The sequence below is a fragment of the Poecile atricapillus genome, chromosome 1 (genome assembly GCF_030490865.1).
Source record: "Poecile atricapillus isolate bPoeAtr1 chromosome 1, bPoeAtr1.hap1, whole genome shotgun sequence".
Taxonomy (NCBI): domain Eukaryota; kingdom Metazoa; phylum Chordata; class Aves; order Passeriformes; family Paridae; genus Poecile; species Poecile atricapillus.
This window is the reverse complement of record NC_081249.1, coordinates 85352963-85372390: the sequence shown is the minus strand read 5'-3', so window position 1 is coordinate 85372390 and position 19428 is coordinate 85352963. Positions and strand designations below refer to the sequence as shown.

The 19428-nt window shown below is 41.0% G+C and overlaps 1 protein-coding gene across 1 annotated transcript in view; it reads right to left on the bottom strand.

The window, feature by feature from the left end:
• Nucleotides 1-19428, bottom strand: part of TENM4 (teneurin transmembrane protein 4) — a 349338-nt gene that overhangs the window by 94481 nt on the left and 235429 nt on the right. Inside the window, exon 14 of the mRNA XM_058863767.1 lies at nt 14114-14260. Within this exon, the coding sequence (XP_058719750.1) occupies nt 14114-14260 (147 nt within the window). The remainder of the gene's footprint in view (nt 1-14113; nt 14261-19428) is intronic.

The window sequence follows — 19428 nt, the reverse complement described above, 5'->3', positions numbered from 1 at the left end:
AATAGACTAGAAAGTAAAGGAGATTTTTCTGGGAAGGTTTGAACTCTTTTGACCTTGGTCACATTGATTTGATACCAAGACAGAATAACATATGACCTCAAACTCTCAGGATATAAATCTTTGCACTTTCAGCACCATTAAATTAATAGTAACAACAATAATAGCAGTGGACACACATGAAAAGACTTGCTGAGCATACTTCAGTAAAATGAGGGTTTGCATATCTGTCAAGCCATCAAATGCACAGACAGTACCACTTCCCCCCACCACAGCCATAGCAACATCCCCCTATTTAATTTAGAGATGCCACTGCTCATTGCTAGCAACACAGTGAAAAGCAGTGACAGGAAAAGAAATACCAAAAAAAGCTCAAAAGAGGCTTGATGAAGCATCACATTTAGCAATAAAAGTTGTTAGCATGTAGTAGAGACAGATCTTTAAATCAGATAAGGGAACTGGATGTTTTTGTTCTGGGGTAATGGGATATGGAGCCCTTCACTTCCAACTCATCAGTTCAAGCAAGACAGTTTGACAGTGAATGAAAATTACTACCATGTGATGGCTGTTCACAGACCTATGTGAAATGAGTGGTTGGTCTCTGTGTAGCTGCTGGGAGCTCCATATATCACAGAAACCACCTTTACAGCAAGCATCCTACCAACAGCTCCAGCAGAGAGGTAAGAAATGAACATGCCTGGAGAGCAACACTGTCCTGAGAGGTAGTGCCCTCCTGAAGTGGGATGAAATCTTTAGTTTTCAGGATAATGGATTTTTTATCTCAAAGAAACAGTAAATCAAAACCTGACATTTTGTTGTTATTACTGTTTGTGAGCTTCAGTTTTGTCCCAGTTTTACCAGTATGAGTTAGAACTCCTTTCACTAATGTTATTTGCATTACTTGGTATTTACTGCAATATAAATAGGGTGAAATCTGATCTTTTACTGTTCTAGTACTTAAGATTGCTAACACATCATGGACTTGGATTCTGTTGAGTTATACCTGTTCCCATCTTAGAATAGTTGAGTGTTTAAAACATCACTGGCATCATCATTTCATGTGGTTACTCACATACAGAAATCTCAACAAGCTGGTCAGGGTTCCCAGAGCTTTGAGTGTCCAAGCAGGTCAAAGACAATGAATCCCTGCTCCATGTACACACACACACAGACTGACACACACTAGGTCATTTCCACAAGTGCTCTGCACTTGCCATTAATGATAACGGGAGCACTGTTAGGCCAGCAAAAGTGCTTTGGAAAATCCCATCTGTTACCCTTATCTCTGTCTGTCCTAACATCTCTACATCTTTATAACTCCTTACAAAATTGCCACAAAAATTTTTTGTCTTGTACACTAAACCTACCCATTGGCCTTTTCTCTTGATAACTAGTGATAATGAAAAAGAACTAATTAGAGTTCCTTTGCCCATTAAAAAAAATTACTTGCTGCAGATGATTAGATAAGTAGGAATCTGGAAGGTCAAATCTCAGATGGAATTTGAGAGAAGGTTCACAGAATGCAGACCTGCTTACATCTAACAGGCTTAGCCACAGCTACCTACTAAAAAAATAAAAAGAAACAACAAACCAGCCTTGTTACTATATTTCCAGTTTCAAGCAAGATAAACTGTTGTCTTTTTCTCCCACACATTAATGTTTTCTAAGGCTGCAAACACTTGGCGGAAAGGGAAAGAATGGCAAACCAGCTGTACCATACCTCTTCATTAACCTGTCTTTTTTCTAGGCATCAGAAATGTGTTTTGGGGCCTGAAGCTGCAAGACAGCAAGAGAATGTTGTCTTTGTAGGAAACTGTTGATAAATGTTTGAAGAATAGATACAGAGGACAATGTTTTGAACAGGTGAGAATGATGAAGACTCATCTGCAGATAAGCCTTTCAACTAATGTGTTTTGGATTTATATGGAATAAATTGAGGATAACTACACCAGAGAGGTTTGTCACTGATGTCCTAAATTCATGAAGGCACTTGAGGGCTGAAACGGCATTTAGCTACTCTACTCCCTCTAATACCAAGACGGAGCAGTTTCAGGACAAAGCATTTCTTTAGCTTAGGAAATGTAATGGCTATTTTTGTCTGAGTCATGCAGAACAGCAAGGGTTAATCTACAAACCAGATCCTAAGTAGCGATGTCTCCATGTGCATACTGTTTTCTTGTTTTTTTCATTGTACCGTCCAAAGTCATCCAAGTGGTTCCCTACAGAGAACTGCCAAGAGATATAATGACAGTGTACACAGCTATGACTTCTCATGCCCTGATATCTCTCACTAGATCCATCAGAAGAGTGAGGATAAAGTGACATTTGCAAGAAGCTCCTGACACATGAAGAGCAAGGTGCTCAGGGGGCTGCACGGATTAATAAAAAAAAAAAAAAATCAGAACGAAATGTACTTCTGGCTTTAACTGTCTGATTCAACAAAAAGAATATGAAGCTGTAATACAAAACACCTTTGAAATCCATAAATCATAAATGTGAATTTTCATTACAAATCACTGCAAATTTTTCAGAGACAGGGGATGGTAAACTAGAATCAATGCCTTCTGCACCCCAAGTTTTGCAGCAGCAATGCCACAGAGATCCATGACCTGCATGTGGATTCCTAACTCCAGTAGCTCAAGAGCACAGGTAGGCTGTACAGTAAGTTCACTTACTGTTAGTTATGGACACCTTTATTCAGCTCTTGGTTTTAAAAAGTGACAGCTCCCTTAAATATAACTGTAAAATGACCATGGCACTTCAGAGCAGAGAACAAATGTGTTGCTGAATTATCTCTGTGAAAAGTGTAAAGTCTTGCATACTGCAATCTGTACGTTTTAAGGCTGCTATGATCAGCTTGTCTGACCTCTGTAACCCATAGGCTGTTTATATTTTTTCCCACCCAGAACTGTATAAAAGCCTGTGTTTTAGAAAAAAATACATACCAAAGAGGGCTGATTAAAGTGAGTCAATCACTTCCTCCAGTAAGCTTCTGAAATGCTTAATTACTGCTACAGAACTGTGTCTTATTTCAAGGTTGGATTTGTCTAACTCCAGTATCCCATGACTGATCTTGTCTGGCCTTTGTCCATAAAGTTACCAATAGTTCCTTCTGCCCTGCATGCTCTGATGTCTTTTCCATGTGCAACTACCTTCACCCAAAACAATAATCCATTCCAAATCTTTTCTCTGAACAGCTAAGGAAAAATAAAATTCCCATTTTAAGGTTTGTTTCCCATCCACTGGACGTTTTGGTGTATGACATCCTTTGATCTCTTTCCAGTAATTTCACATCTGTTATGTGTGAACACCAACACTGGACACAGCACCATGTCAGCAATATCAGGCACAGAAAAGAGACCATTTCCTCTTCTCCAAAGAGTTTTTGGGCTTCTATACTTCTAAGGTTCAGAGAGGTGAAGGTGCAAAAGCCTTGCACTGAGAACTCATGTTGAGACAATTACCTCCAGTGACCTCAAAATCCTGTTCTGAGTCATTGCTTCTCAAGCATCTCTCAACATTCCAGTATAACATCCTTTCTTTGTTCCCAGGGCTATTTTACATTTTGCTGCATTATGATATATTTTGTTTGATTGTGACCTTGTAGTGATGTGAGTCAGATCACTCTGTGTCAAAATGATCTGGGTACATTACTTACCACCATATCAAGCTTTAGGTGACCTGAAAATTTTACCAGGAGAGAAGTAAATTACATTCTAAGACAATAATGCAAATGTTTAGTAGGGCTGGATACAACAACTAGTTCCAAGGGATCCCTATAGAAACATCTTCAATCATGGACTCCTTCCAATTAACAAATTAATTCAGAGACTTGTCACTAAGCCAGATTTTAAGACATCTCTTGTGTTCCTTCTTATTTCCATGCAATAGGAATTTTACGTCTTTGAGATCATTTATGCATTCTATATATACATACATGTCCTTTGACAGTCTTGCTAAAATGAAACCCAGACTTTTTTGTCCCACTTCTTTTGCATGAAGCCATGAAATAAATACCTTTTTTCAATCTTAGAGATACCATGGGATGAATCAAACCACTATAGTTGTGAAAAGTGAGCCATTGGCAGGACATTGTCACATCTGGTAAATATGTTCAGTGGTTTGCATCTTTCACTAAGATTCATGTAATCACAGAATAAATCGGAGTGGATGGCACCTCTGCAGGTCATCTTGTGAGCCCTGACTCATTCCCTTCAGAGAGGGACATGAAGGAGAATGAACTGGGCTCAGCAGAAATCCTTCCTTTTCTGCCACTGAGGATAAAGCAGCTCCAATTTATTCAGCCAACACTGTATTTTAGGGGACCAAGACCACTTTTATCAGGTAATCTGCACTCTGTATATCACCAGACAATGACTTTTATTTTGGGATGGCTCACCTAGTTCATATCTTGTGGGCAGAGCTGCAATTTTTTTTTTTAGAATGATGCTTTGACTCCCTTAAAGATTGAAAATCCACCAATCCTGTTAGTGAGCTCTTCAAAACACTGCTTTAGACTGTAAACTCCCTGGGAGCAGAGACTGTCTTTTTATTTTTTGTTCACAAAACATCTGTTCCAATCCCAAAGGGCTCTGAAGTGTCAGCACAACCCAATGAAAAAAACACAATTCTTATTAAAGTTTTGCATCTGCAATGTATGTTCATCTTTTTCTCCATGGGAGTGTTGTTTCATGGAAGGGGCTGAACTCCAAAGGTGTCCTCTTGGAGCAGGACTTTGGCCTAATGAGTGTAACATTTGCATAATACCAGCTGGAGAACACCTGATTTTAACTGACTTGAAACACTCACTGTAACTACCGAGAGAGCTATACTAGATAATGACAACACATGGAAATGCTGACCTTATTCAGGAATTCCATGAGATACTCCATATCAGAACTGCCTTCCACAAATAGTCACCTGGATACCAAATTTAAGAGGAGCTAAAATTACTTGGCTTTCAAACACTGCTCATGACCCATCACTTCTGAAAATCATGTCCTTTATGACATTTGTCTATATGATGCATGCAAAAAAATACATCCAACCAAACCAACCAAAAATTTTGAAATTCCTGCAAAATAATTACTCTTCAGCAGCAATGGGGCTACTTGCTGTCCTTGTCCTCCTTGAGGTGTTGCTGCACTTGCTGGCTGCAAAGTGCTCACAAATCCCACAGCAGTCTCATTTCTCCTTTGTGTCCTGTGAAGTCTGCTTCCAAATTCCTCACTCAGTGCCACACAGCACCCAAAAGGTGTCAAGGATTAGAGCTTTGTATAGAACCAAAGGGCTGATTTTGAGACACTGCTTCTGTAGTAAACAAGATCAGCTGAGAGCTAATAAAATTTCAAATCAGCTGTGACTTTTCATGGCCCTACAATTGTGTTGGCTGATTTAATGTGCAGTGTCTTAACTGGTTGAGACTGAATAATTGAGCATTTCTATAGAGTTATGGACGCTGCAACAAAAAGCAGCCATGCTAACATCACCAACAGAATGCAAATAACCTACAGCCAGAGGTATTATTATGCATTTAAGCAGACTTTGACAGGTGCTGCATGTCAAGTGTCAGGCTGGAACAGCAAGGCCATGGGTAGGGATGGACCTGTTTATACACAGGGAGCATTCTGTGAACCATGACCACTCTGGGAACCCCAAGCAGGCAGGCAGGCAGAGGGTAATGAGCTTAAGGAGCCTGATTAGGGTGAATCTGGGACAGCATACATGACAAACTCAAGAATTGCTCCTGCTAAAGACCATGACACTTTTTGTCACTGACTGCAGTGGGAAGAGCCTCTATGAGAAACTGTATTAGGCAAAGCAAAACTAGGAAGTAAAAACAATAAAACCCCATTGTCACCCATGAGAGTATTTCCACTGGCAACAAAAGCATAAAATGCACTGATTATACAAATAATCATGTCTCTCACCTCATTCAGTTCTTATCTTTCAGTTCCCTTTCTGTGCCATTCATCAGGCAACATTATCACTTTTTGTGGGGACACTGTCTTGTCCTGTGATGCTTTTGGATGAATTAGTGGGAGAGTTTGGGTGGGAAAGGTTTTAAATGTAAGTGCTCAAAGGTAAAGATACCAAAGTCTTAGTCTTATCCTTGAGCGAATCAGGTTTTATCCTTTCAGTTCTAACCTAAACTCTGGTTTAGAGGAAGGCTCTAAAGGAGTGGCTCACTACTTTTGCACAAACAAGTTACTGCTCACGTGGATGTTTGTGCTGATAAAGGTTTTACAGGAATAACGATGAGTTGAGGACTGACACTCAGTTTACTAGAACTGGATATGAGGAATAAATGGGTTTTACTCCAGTGCTTTGCAGAGAGAAACTGTACTTAGTCAACAAGAGTTGCATCTTTTGGCTCCCCTTTAAGGAGTAAAAAGGAAACAAAACACAATTGCAAGGAACAATGGCAATGTGACTGTCAACTCCCTGTGACCCCATTAGCTATTCATATTCTCTCTGCTTCTTCTATCCCACCTGCTCTGTTTTGATTTCACCTGAATAAGCTTCTCACTGTCTGTATCCTGGCTCAATTAGATTGCTGGCTGCCTGAGAAAGGAATTGCCCTCCCATCTTTCTCTAAGTGTTCAACACTTGTTTGCAAATTTGAAATAGCACAGTCATATTTAATAGCAGTCAAGTATTTGAATTACAGAGCTCCTTGGGCTCTTGTGCAGAGCCTCTGTGGGGGTAGTCACTTCAGAAATACTCTGCAAAATGTACATCCTAATCCAGAGCTACATTCTTAAAAAAACCCCATCTGAATAGAAAAAGAAGGGAAGTGGAAGGAGGAAATGACAGAAAACACATTATAATCACCACTATCTGGCATAAACCAGAGCTGTAATAATGTGTTTAGAATCTACAAGTTCACAGCATCCTACAACTCATCATTTCTCTGGATAATACAGTTGATGCAGCATGGGCTTCTTCCTTTCTCCAGGCAGATTTTTAACAGCCAGCAAAGCAGCATAGAAACCAAGCAACCTAGGATTTGAGGGAATTGCATGAGGCTGAGCAAGGCATGTGAGAGACTGTGTCCTGGGGTGCATCAGGCACAACATCATCAGCTGGGCAAGGGAGGAGATTGTCCAGCTCTGCTCTGCACTGGGGCAGCCACACCTCAAGGCCTGTGTGCAGCTTGGGCACTACAGTATAAGAAAGGTATTAAGCTATTAGAGAGTGTCCAAAGGAGGGCTATGAGGAATGTGAAGGCTCTGGATGGGATGCCATATGAGATGTGGCTGAGGTCACTTGGCTTGTTCAGCCTGGAAGAGACTGAGGCAAGACCTCATCATGGTTTGAAGCTTCCTCTGGAAGGGAAGGGGCAGGCACTGATCTCTTCTCTGTGGTGAAGAGTGACAGGACCTGAGTGAATGGCATGAAGCTGTGTCAGGTAAAATTTAGGCTGGCTATTAGGAAAGGGTTCTTTACCCAGAGGATAGCTGGGCACTGGAACAGGCTCCCCAGGGAAGTGGGGAGCAGCAAACCTGACAGAGTGGGTTTTTCTGTGCAGGGCCAGGAGCTGGGACTCAATGATCCTTGTGAGCCCACTCCAGCTCAGGATATTCTATGATTCTTTGACTGGCATTTGGACAGGGCAGGAAGCACAAGTTGCATAACCTGATAAGTTATCATGCAATAGAGTACCTGAAACTACCTCCTTCAGGACCCAAAGCATCTCCCAAAAGTGATTTCTCTGAGCAAAAGGATCTCAGAACTCAGCAATCTTTTGGTGGGAACAGTGGTTTCACACCCTCAACAGCTGAGAGATCCTTGTCACCAAGGTCTCTCACTTTCCTGGCAAGTGCTGCAAGTGTTAAGCTGCTGCTGAAAAGTTCACCCTAACATATTCTGACTGAATCCAAGCCAATTTAAGCAATCATCTGAGATCAGCTTCGAAAGTGGTCTCATATAACTCAGATATTGGCATGTTTCTCAAACCCCAGTCAAGAGGATAGTGGCCATACACTCTATGCATGTTGAGCACAGTGGGCGCAAAACCTTAGGATTCTAAGGGGACTTTCTGCCTCACAGAAGTTGCAACAGTTTGCCTCAGATGCTAAAGTAGGTCTGGTAGAGATTTCCTGAACTTCTGCTTTGAACACTGGTGCTCAAACTCTGTTTAAGTACCTTTTGAGGTGCAGAAATACTTTGTGAAATAAGTGTCCAATCTGTTTTTTTCTGAAGCTGGTTCATGTCACCTTTTGTTACATCTTGTGTACCAGCAGTGCCTTCGTCTAATAAATTAGATCCCTCATTTCAGCAGACAGTCATAGGTTTCCTTCAACAGAGAGCACTTTCATAGCTTCTTTCTGAATCTATTAATCAAAGGCATTTTATTAAGGACTCCTTGAAAATACCAGGAGCTCTCCCAAGGTGAGACAAGGCCCCCAGTTCACATCACATCATCCTCTCCAATGGCACAATCAACACCTGCTCTGGGACACTGGAATTCCTGGGTTAACACTGCTGCCAACAACCTTGCTGCCTTGCCTTGTTGCCTTGCTGCCAACAACCAGCCACAGGTGACACCCATATGTTACCATCCAACACAAAATCAGTAAAGACCTGAAACCTGAAAATGTGAACTGGTCATTTTATTTGAGAAGTCAATTAACAGTCACCAAGAAACAGAGAAAGAAAGGCTGGGTGATTTCTAACAACTTATACCAGCTATCCAATCTTTCAGCTACAGCAGACTTTCTCATACTTCTAGCAGTGCTTTGTGGCTCCTCCAAGACAACCCTGTTGTTTGACTGAATCTATCTGTGATGGTAAATGCTAATTTATAACTGTTTTCTCAGGTGCATTCCCCAGGTGTGTAGCTAGCACATTATTACATAAATTTTTATGGTTTTGAGGAAGTCGACAGCTCACACACCACACCCACAGAAGACAATCTTCTCATGCTATTAAAGCCCATGTCATGAGGGCAAAAAGAAAAAGAAGTATCAGAAAGCACCCCACCACTTTGTCTGTGGCTCAAGTATTTACAAAGACAAAAATTTGTGTTCTGGGGTTCTCCTGGATTCTTTGCCATTCCCTTTACAACCCTGAGACTACCTTCAGATGTAACCCTATACACTGCAAAAATCAGCAGAATTCTGCCAGCTCTCTAACACTATTTGGCATGTAGTGGACAGACGGTGAACACATGGGTGTTAAGAAGGCCAGCATGCCGTGCCAAAATTTCTCCTGCCAAAGATTTGAAATCCTGCTGTTCCAAAGCATTATGTAAGTCTCCACCTTACTACAACCACTACCTGATCCTTGAATGGGGCAAGGCACTGTGGGGTTGCCAGTGGGCTATGGTACAGTTAAACAAACAGCACTGATTTGCCTCAGAGAAGCCATTCCTGAATTACACTGTCCCTGAAATGACCTGCTCATTGCTCCAGGGTTGGGAGATTAAAGCAACCTTTAGTTGTTCTGGTCCAGGAGGATAAGGGAAGGAAAGCATACTAATTGCTCCACCTGCTAGCTTTTGGGAATCATCTGGTGGAGCACAGACTGAACTTGCAAAAGCAAGATGGGGCCATGGATACATTGGAACCCTTGGTTTGTCCTAGGCTAAATGAGATATAAACTGAGGGGAAGGAGCTTTGCTAATAAAATTCTTTCAGAAAAATAAAACAGGATGGCTTGTTTTTCTCAGTCCCAGAGGAAGACCACTAACCAGATGAAGAAAAATGAAGTTTCTATACTTTTATGTAATGGTGTGCAATATATGTTATGACAAGCCAGCCTTATTTGACTGGGAAGGGTCAGATCTGTATAGATCTATCTATCTATCTATCTATCTATCTATCTATCTATCTATCTATCTATCTATCTATCATCTATCTATCTATCTATCTATCTATCTATCTATCTATCTATCTATCATCTATCTATCTATCTATCTACCTACCTACCTACCTACCTGCCTACCTGCCTACCTATCCAATCCCTTAACCACTAACACTAGACTTTGGAAGTATTTAAATTTGGAAGAGGCAGTGGAGAACAGCAACAACTGAATAGAGACCTCTAATGAATGTGAAGGTTTAGATACTATTGTGAACATTGTCATTTCAGACATATTTTTCATATGAGGAAGACTATTGCCTTCCACAAGTAGATTCATGTTTGACGGAGCTCAGCAGCTGCTCAGGAACTGGAATCGCTTAAAGCAGGAAATGAAGAATGAATCAGTTCCAGTTCCCAGAGAACCAGCAAGATTTACCCTACCTGGAAGACTTGGCTACTCTGCAAAAGCCCCAAACAATAACAAAGGCCCTCAAGTAAAGCTACTGTGTTGAACTTTAAGTCCAAATAAGCAATTTAATTTAACATCTGTAGTCCTCTCAGGATTTCACTCAGTGTGATCTTGTCTTCATGTGAAGATATTGAAATGGAGAACTGGAAAACTCTGGCTCTCAACAGTTAGATGATTTCTCCAGAACAGGGATGGGTAACACAGCTTTGCTGTTCAACAGCATATTCATGAGATTAGTCAAGAATATCCTCTCTTCCCCTCAGTTTTTCCTGTACACTCTGTTCCTAACAGAGGAATCTACCAATGCAACCAAGCCCATATTTAGCCTATAGAATACCAGCCTCCTCTCTAGGTATTATCAAACGCCATTAACTCCACTTCTAGGACTTGTCACAGAAGATAATTTCCTTGATTTTTTAAACTTTCAAACTTATTCTTCAAGTATGACAGAGCACTCAGTGTGGGGTGAGACATGTAGGTACTACCTGTCACACCTACTCTTAGGTAGTGAGTGTTTGCAGCCATGAATTAGAGAGGTTATTTTCTGCTGAAGTGAGGCAAGAACCACTTTTCTCATCTTGTTTTAAAGAAACACCTCCTGTTTGTTGTAATACAGGTGGCCTCTTAGGTCAAATGTACCGAATCTTGGCCTTTTACCCAGATTGTTACAGCTCTGTCATTGCACTGTTTTTCCTTCGCTGATACTGGATGATCACCTGCTCTCAGTTACTCACCACAGCTTCTTTCAAGTTGATAGGCTTGGTGTTTAAAAGTGTAAACAAAGTGGACCTGGGTGTGAAACCTAAGTGCTAGCTTTCACAAATGACACTTTTGTGTGGAGAGGGAACTGTGCTCAGAAACAACTTTTTACTAGCCTGAACAAAGATTACATTTCACCAAGTCTCTCTCTGAGTGACTCCTGCTCAGCTTGTTATTGTTTATCTGAACAACCTCCAGATTTAAGAGGTAACACACCCTGTAATTTAGCACCCATCTCCCTCAGGGTATGATTAGGCTCTGAGCTGATGAAAAAGTTTCTGACTTCAGCTTCCATTATCCTGAGGAATTTCCGGCTGCAGAGATTTTGATTAGCAGACACTTGACACCACCGTATAGGAACCAGGTATGAGCTCAGGCAGAGTGAACCTCCCCATACTGTGAACATCCTCACTAACCTCTTTCTCACCACTCATGGTATCCATTTGATTAGGTCAATTGTTTGATTTCTAAAGCTTCATGAAAGAACTTCCACTTCCATTGGCAACATTCATGAGTGAATTCCAGATTTGGATCCTTTCCAGTGAACCAAAATAAACCACCTTTCTCAAGCCCAGAGCATGCATCACTCAAATGTATGTGACAGAATCCCAGAAGAGGGAGAAACCACAGTGCTCATCCACACACTACATGTTTTTTGGAGACGCTTCAGGCATACACCTCTTCAGTCCTCTTCAAAGCACAGCAGCTTCCCAAGGTATAATGTTTGTGGTGAATGGGCTCAGTTCTGCTGAACACAGTTGCCTAGTGTGATTTGAGTTGCCCTTGGATATCTGAGAAATCCAAAGGGAACTGTAACACATGAAATATATATATATATATGCTTTACCAGACACCCAAGTTATTATGAAGAAGAAACCAGAAGTCAGCTAGGGTACGCTCAGACATCTCAGATGGTGTTGGACAGAAGGCTAAAAACATTGATTTGGCACATGGAAAATTATAATTAGATACAAAGAGAAAATATTTACTTTAGGGGTAGTCATACACTAGAGCAGGTTGTCCATAGGTGGGATCTCCATCCTTGGAGGTGTTCAAGAGTTGACTGGACACAGCCTTGAGCAATCTGATGTAATCAGTATTGCCTTGAACACAGGGTTGAACTGAACACTGCTGGAGGTCCCTTCCAACCTAAATTATGCTATGATATTCTACAAACATCTCCACTTGCTGTAGAAATCAGCAGAACATCTAGCAAACAGGCAGAGCATCAGCCTTTCTTCATGAGTCCTTGTACCTATATTTGAATTCTTGTGCCAAAATAAGGACTAAGGTTTCAAAGCAGGAATGCCTCACCACTGCTGCAGCTCCTACCTTTCAGGGGTTGAAATTCTAAACTTGAGCTCACAAATACAAATGATCCATTAAAACTTACAAGAAGAAGTTAATAAAGTAAATGTATTCTGCTATTTCACTTCCCAGCTGAGGAGAGCCCTTAGCAGTAACATAGCGAAATCAAAGGCACAGTGTATGACTGATTATCTCTATCTGTAATGCACACCATGTACGTACTTTTTTTTTGAGTATACCAAGAGTAAAGTCAACACCCATTTGTGGGTTCTGACCCATGAATGAACTGTCACAAAGCAGTAAGTTACAACCTATCAGTTGCTCTGTTCTTGCTGAGTACACCACTGCTCCACACAAGTTCACCAAATGCCAGTTAAGTTGCTGATGCGCACTAACTTGTAAACCTGTCAATGCTTTTTGTCTTTCCTGTCTACATCTGCTGTCTTGCAGGCTTGCAAGGCAGCTCATTTCAAGGTGAGGGTAACCCAGGTAAAAAGGTTAACCCTTGAATCAGGAGATATAAAGAAATGGTCAGAGTCTGATCATGCTCTTTGTGATATCATAGAGCTGTGATTTATATCATATGTTAGTCTAGAATACTCTTTCCCTCTCTCCCTTTCTAAAAATTTCACAGGGCTTTTGCTGGTTATTTTTTTCCATGGAAACTGGGACTATCCTTGGGTCTATTTACCATATTTTTACACATCTGATGCGATGACCTTTATTGCTGGCCTGTGTCAGCTCTAAATAGAAAAGACAAGTACAGTGATATTCAGTTCCATATGAGGTAAAAAGCCATCTTTGTTTTATAGTGTGTACTCTTTGTATGGTCCTCCAATTTTTCCATCTTTTCTAAAGGGCTTATTTGGTCCATTTGCCATGCCAGATGTGCAGAAGTATTTTAAATATTCAATCAGAATTGCAGTTGCTGTGAAGCAGATAATCACAGACTTGGCTTGGCTATTATTTTTTTTTAACTGTACTGTTCTTGTGAATATGATAAAACAGAGGCTTGCAAAATGCAGTCTCCACTTCACAGTCTGGGTCCCGGCCCAGACTTGTGGTTTACAAAGCCTTTTGCTGAGTGACAACAAAACAAATTATGTAGTCTCCCTTATGCCTTAAATTTAATATCTCATCTCCTGCTCTCTAATTCAAACCTTCACACTGCACCACGGTTTCCTTTGTAATGAGATAACTCTGAATATTAAGTTTGCATTACACAGAGCTATTATTCACATGCCTGACATCATTACATATGGAACAGTAATCAATAAAACGTGGTTCAAGGGAGATTGGATGGCTTCTGGGCATGTGGATCAGTCACCCAAGCCTCTAAGTTTCTGCAAAATATCCATCCAAAGTTAGTAGTGACCAACTGGAGAGCCTTAATGAAAGCCTCAGGCCGTGAGGGCAAAGTTTTAACCGTCAGGGATGTTCGCTGTCTAAGGTAGTCCCATTGTGTCACTGCTGAGACACTCGGCTGGGGTGGAGGAATTGGACAGGTGCACAGCCTCTGCCTGCTCTCTGCTATATGGACTTGATTTGAAGATAAACAAATGTCCCTCTTCAGCCCTGGCACCCCAGATCCAAACCCATTTAATTTGAATTCCAATCCACTCTGGCTGAGTCAGCCTGGCAGATTTCACTGTCTGTTCTCTACCAGCTGTCAAAAAACAATCTGCCCTGCAGAATCAAGCCCAGATGACTGTTCACTGTGAGAGGTTTATAGGCTCTGTGAAGCCTGACATATCACATGTGCTCATGTCCTACCTCCATCGTTGTCTTTCCCATCGCCGCATGCCGTCTCCATGGAAGTGTCACAGCCTGCTCCTCTCCAGCCCAGCTGGCAGACACAGTGCCAGCCGTTCATGTCCAGAGTGCATCTGCCATTGCCATTGCACAAGCCAGGGCATCCCTCTGCAAGGCAAACAGCCACACGTTCAAATGCACTCGAAACACAAAGCAACACAGCCTGGAAAGGGCCTCATTAAACAGCTTTTTCCTTTTGCCTTCAGTTTATTTCTCCACTCCCACTTGGTGTCTTCCCACCTGGAATGAACCCTCTTTGGTGTCAGGATAGTGATGACCACTTAATGAGCAGCTGCTTCTGGCTCTCCCAGGAGGTCCTCACAGCATAACCTCACTCACTGCACTGAGGGAATGGTGAGTTTCAGGGAGGCACTGAGATACTCCTGCTTCATTGGCTGTAAAAGCAAGGCAGCACACTGCCCTCCGAGCCTCTCAAAATATTTGCTATGTAAGACTAGTACTTGGGGTTACCTAAGTTGCATTTGGGATTAAAGTTCCCAACACCCAGCAGGATGAAGCAGCTGGCTTTCAGTAATACTGAGATCTCAGACTGGTAAGCATTCAAAACCAGCTGTAATGAGAAAGGCTGAAAATATTTGGAAGACATACAGTTTCTTTACTGTAATAATTTTGGGAGGGATTCATCTCATCCGGTTCAAATTAATCTATAACTGAGATATCTTCAATTCTCTATAGTCAGCAGAGAAACAGACTGTCCCAGGGCAGAAGTCTTCTCATGTGGGTTTGATGCTCATGGTCATGGGCTAAAGCATGCTCTGGAAACATCCATTTCTCCCCAGTGACTAAAGAGAGACCAGCACAGAGGTGGGCATTTTATAGGTGATAAATTTTACTTAGGGAGGATGAACACCAACCTCCCAGTCTGCTCACTAGGGTTTGATTTTCTCATCTGATGACATCCTGCTGAGATTTTTGTACTTCCCCCTACCCCACCCCTTCAAGAAAACAGCAGAGTAATTTCCACAGTAAGCAGTGGTGTGAAGGAGGCTGCTTAGCTTAAAACCTTCTGGGGGCTTTTTACCTGCAGAGCTCAACAATCTTTACCACCAAGCTGTCAGAAATGTAAGAGACACTTAACAGCTTAGGAAACTGAAGTACAAGGGACTGAAGTGACTGTGAAGGTCACTCAGCAGGACTGATTACACCAGGGACACAATTCAGTCTTCCCGAGTCCTGTTTTAATGCTTTCTCTATTTATATGTGTGTAGTGCTATCCTGCCACATAGTCTGTGTTTTTTAAGGTCCTCAGCTTTGCAAGACAGGTTTGTGAACCTATGTGAATGACACAGACCTATCCTGTGCTAAAGGACAGTGAAAAGGTGTGCATTGTCTCGACACCTGTTTGACCATATGATGTTTGAATGTCTCCCCAAGGTAGAGCTGGGACCCCATCCAGAGCATCCCACGTCATAGTGTGTCCTGCACTGGGGAAATGGGGTTTAGAAACGCCTTTAAAACAAAAATTTGTTTCTCAGGGGGCTTTCGAGGTTCACAGAACCTTTCTCAGTGATCAGAAAAAAACCCCACATTTTTTAGGACTGTTTTTTTAACAAGTGACTGATTTACAGGGACCAAATGGAAAAAGGAACAAAGGTAGTAAGGAGAAGTCCTTTAGAAGGATCTTAAATATATTTTTCCTTTACAAACAAATTTGTTGCATTTCAGTCTTTAAAAATGTGTACTCTGGGATGCAGCAAATAATGTGTATGTGTGTGTATGTGTGAGCATCCTGCTGTATATTTTGGTATTTATACCCTGTATTGGTATTTATATACTACAGAAGAGCTATTTATAGGCAAGACTACTTGAAATTCTTCATTTGAATATCCTGCCTTCAGTTACTTACAATGCCAAACTTTTAACCATTTAATCAAAAATTTTCCATGGTATTATAATTTATGTTCGATCATTTTACTTACTTTCAGTACAAGCTGAAAGCATTCAGCCATTTTGAGAATGAAAGAGGAAAAATTGTATTAAAAAACCTCCTGAAATTATTTGCCTAGTTAGGTAATCCCATTTTAGAGTATATAAATCTGGTTTGGATGGGGCCATCCTGACAGTTGAGATAGGAGTTTTTACTCCCTCTCTAAAAATCATAGAACCATTGAATGGTTTGGGTTGGAATGGACCTTAATGGTCATCCAGTTCCAATCTCCCTGCCAAGGCCAGGGACACCTTCCACTAGACCAGGTTGCTCAAAGCCCCATCCAATCTGGCCCTGACTTCAAGCAATGGGATATCCACAGCTCCCCTGGGCAACCTTTAAATTAAATTAATTTAAAGCCATTGCTTTAACTTGTCTAGATGAAAAGCCTCTGAAGAAATCTTTCTTTATGCGTATACTGGATGGCTCCATTAGAGCTTGGCTGTTGCATCACCACTGAGCACACCTCTTGTTTTTACTCCTCAGACTCTTTAAAACCTTTGCTAAAAAGGTTCTATCCTACAGTTGCAGAGACTGGGCAGAACAAAGGTGCAGTACTGTTGACCTGGACAGGAGTGAAGTGAGAACCAGAAAGACTTGAATGAAGTTGAAGACACCATGTTCTAATCTCATGTGAGACGTGCCCAGGAAATGTAAGGGAAAACTAATGTAGCTATAAAGACAAGGAGCTCATACAGAACTGCACGTGCTCTACTCTCCCAGGCTTAGGAAAAAGGAAATTTGGGGTGGCAGAAAACCCATGACATAGTTTGGATGAAACACCTTGGCATTTGAGGAAATGGGGAGAGCTTGATTTGGACAACAGTAGCTGAAAAGACTATGAATTTTTTTTCCACAAGTTCATGAAACACATAAACATTGAGAAGGAAAAACTTCTTAAAAGCTGTTTCATGTAAAGAATAATGCTGGCACAAGAACAAATGGACATTAACCAAGAATGAATAAATTCTGACTGGAAATTAGAAAAAAAAAAATCATTTGCAAGGATCAAAGGAATGAAGTTCTGGAGCAGCCTCCCTGTGGGAGTGTTAAGGAGAAGATTCTTCAGTTACTTAACGATAGAGCTTGGTAAATTTATATAAAATTTTACACAGCATGGTTGCCCTTGCCAGTAGAAGACTAGACTCTTACTGAGGAGATCCCTTTCAATACTATGTGTTTGAATTTTGCATGCAATTCATTGTCTATATGAAACATGCTTGAGAGTATTTGAATGGACTCTCAGGATTTATTCTGAAATCTTCTTGATCTGGACCCTGAGAAAGTAAGTCAAGCATTTCAGAAAGAGGACAAGAAGAGGCAAAGCATTGGTCAGGAGAGGAGAAAGAGGAGAGTATCTCATAAGATTATGCCTTCCCAAAATATCTATTCCTCTTCTTGAGTACTATGGGAATCCAGGGTGCACAGATGAGAGATAACCATCTTTAGATACGTAAAGGATCTAAACTAGGGCAACTCCTACCTGCAATTTTATACTCCACTGTCTTGGCACCTTTTAAGTCTAAAAAGTAAGTTTGTCCCTTCCCACAAAGGAGAACGTAATCTCTGGCCCCTAGTAGATAAAGCTGTTCCAAGGAGCCAGAAGAACTGTTTCCTGATGACAAATGGTTCTTCATGGGTTTAGGAACATAGAAGTTTAATTTACCATTAAATTACAAGGTTCACTAAAATTCCAGTGCTGTGAGGATTAAACTGAACCCCTCTAGTATCGTGGTTTGATAGGAGAGAAGACATTTTTAAGATGTATAGAGAAAGTAAACCATTAAAGGGAAAAAAAACCCAACAAACCACCAGCTGTCAAAGGACTTGGGACTTCAGAAAGTTAGAAGAAAACAGAGATGTGTAAGCCAATATATCTAGGAGAACAGACCTATAAGTACTACCATTTCTGAACTGATTCACTGCACAGAGACTTGACCATCACTTACACTACAAAGATAGGATAGTATAATATTCCTCATTCCACAAACAGTGCACTTCAAAGCACTTGATGAAAAGACGATACAAAATAAACTTTATCCTCTCCTTTCCCCCATGCTGAGGAGTAAAGCAAAGAGATCATCTTCTTTCTGAATTGCTTCTGAATGTCACCACAGCAGGATGGCTTAATCCTCAGAGATTTACACCACCATAATCTTGCAGCTCTGATTTCTCATAGCTAGAAGTCACCAATGATCCATTATTCCTGCTTGTGGTGTTAACTGTACTTGGGTGACTAAGAGAATTAAATACATGAATAGGATGTTTTCAGAAAAGGGGGAGGAAACCCTTTATGTGAAACTTAAGTACATGTAAGTGCTGCTGAAAGACTGTGGAGGGCATTCACAAACATGGCAGGTCTGCCATGCAAGTGAGAGAACAGACCAGGGAAACAATATAAAAAGTGGGATAATTTTGAAACAGAGAAGCAAAGACCATCATAGTCAAAGGAGACTGTCACCAGAAGTTACCCTGCAATTTTTAAGACTGTTGGTAAAATAGTCTTCTCTTAATGATCTGTACAATTAAAGACTTCTCTAATTAGTTCAATTATAAGCAACATTTACTGGTACTTTTCTTCAAGGCAAACCTCACCACCACTTGAGACAAGACTTAGAAGAAAAGGCTATGTATTATCTTTCCTTCACTGTCAGTAGGAAAGCACTGATGGATGTTCTTACCAAGTCTCACAGACAGCAGTTGAGCTGTGGTGCAAGTAGGACATGGCTGAATGCAACATGTGAAGATACAAATACCTGAAGGCTGAGAGAACAACAACTGCTTTGAGACCTGCAGAAGCTTCTCTAAGACTAAAGATGAGAAGCAAAGCATCAGCTGATCCCTGCAAACTACAAATGCTTGGTAAAATGTCCCAGAACCAACTCAACTCTGAAACTACCACCACACTATTCAGTGGTGATGGGAATCCAGAAATCCTTAATCGGATGTGTCCTCTTATAGGAAGGTGAAGAAGTTACTGACCAGAGCTTCTACACTTGTAACTATACAAATGAGGGAACTGGCTTCGGTCAGACCTTGGGTTCTCATTTGCTCTCAGGCTTCAGAAGCAGCCCTTGCAGGCACCCCTGAATTCTAATGCTGTTCAGCAACTTTAAAATTCAAACTAGCTGTTTATATATGCATCACTACGGTGTTAATGTGGTTAATGATTATTTTTGAAGAGTAAGAATTGATATTCGGTAATAGAAATTAATTATGCTGATGTACCATCAGATCCAATGACATTCTGAATGGAGAAACTCTCTCTAAAATCATCACCTCTTTTAATTACTATAAAAATAATTGGCACCTCTTCTCATTTTAAGCA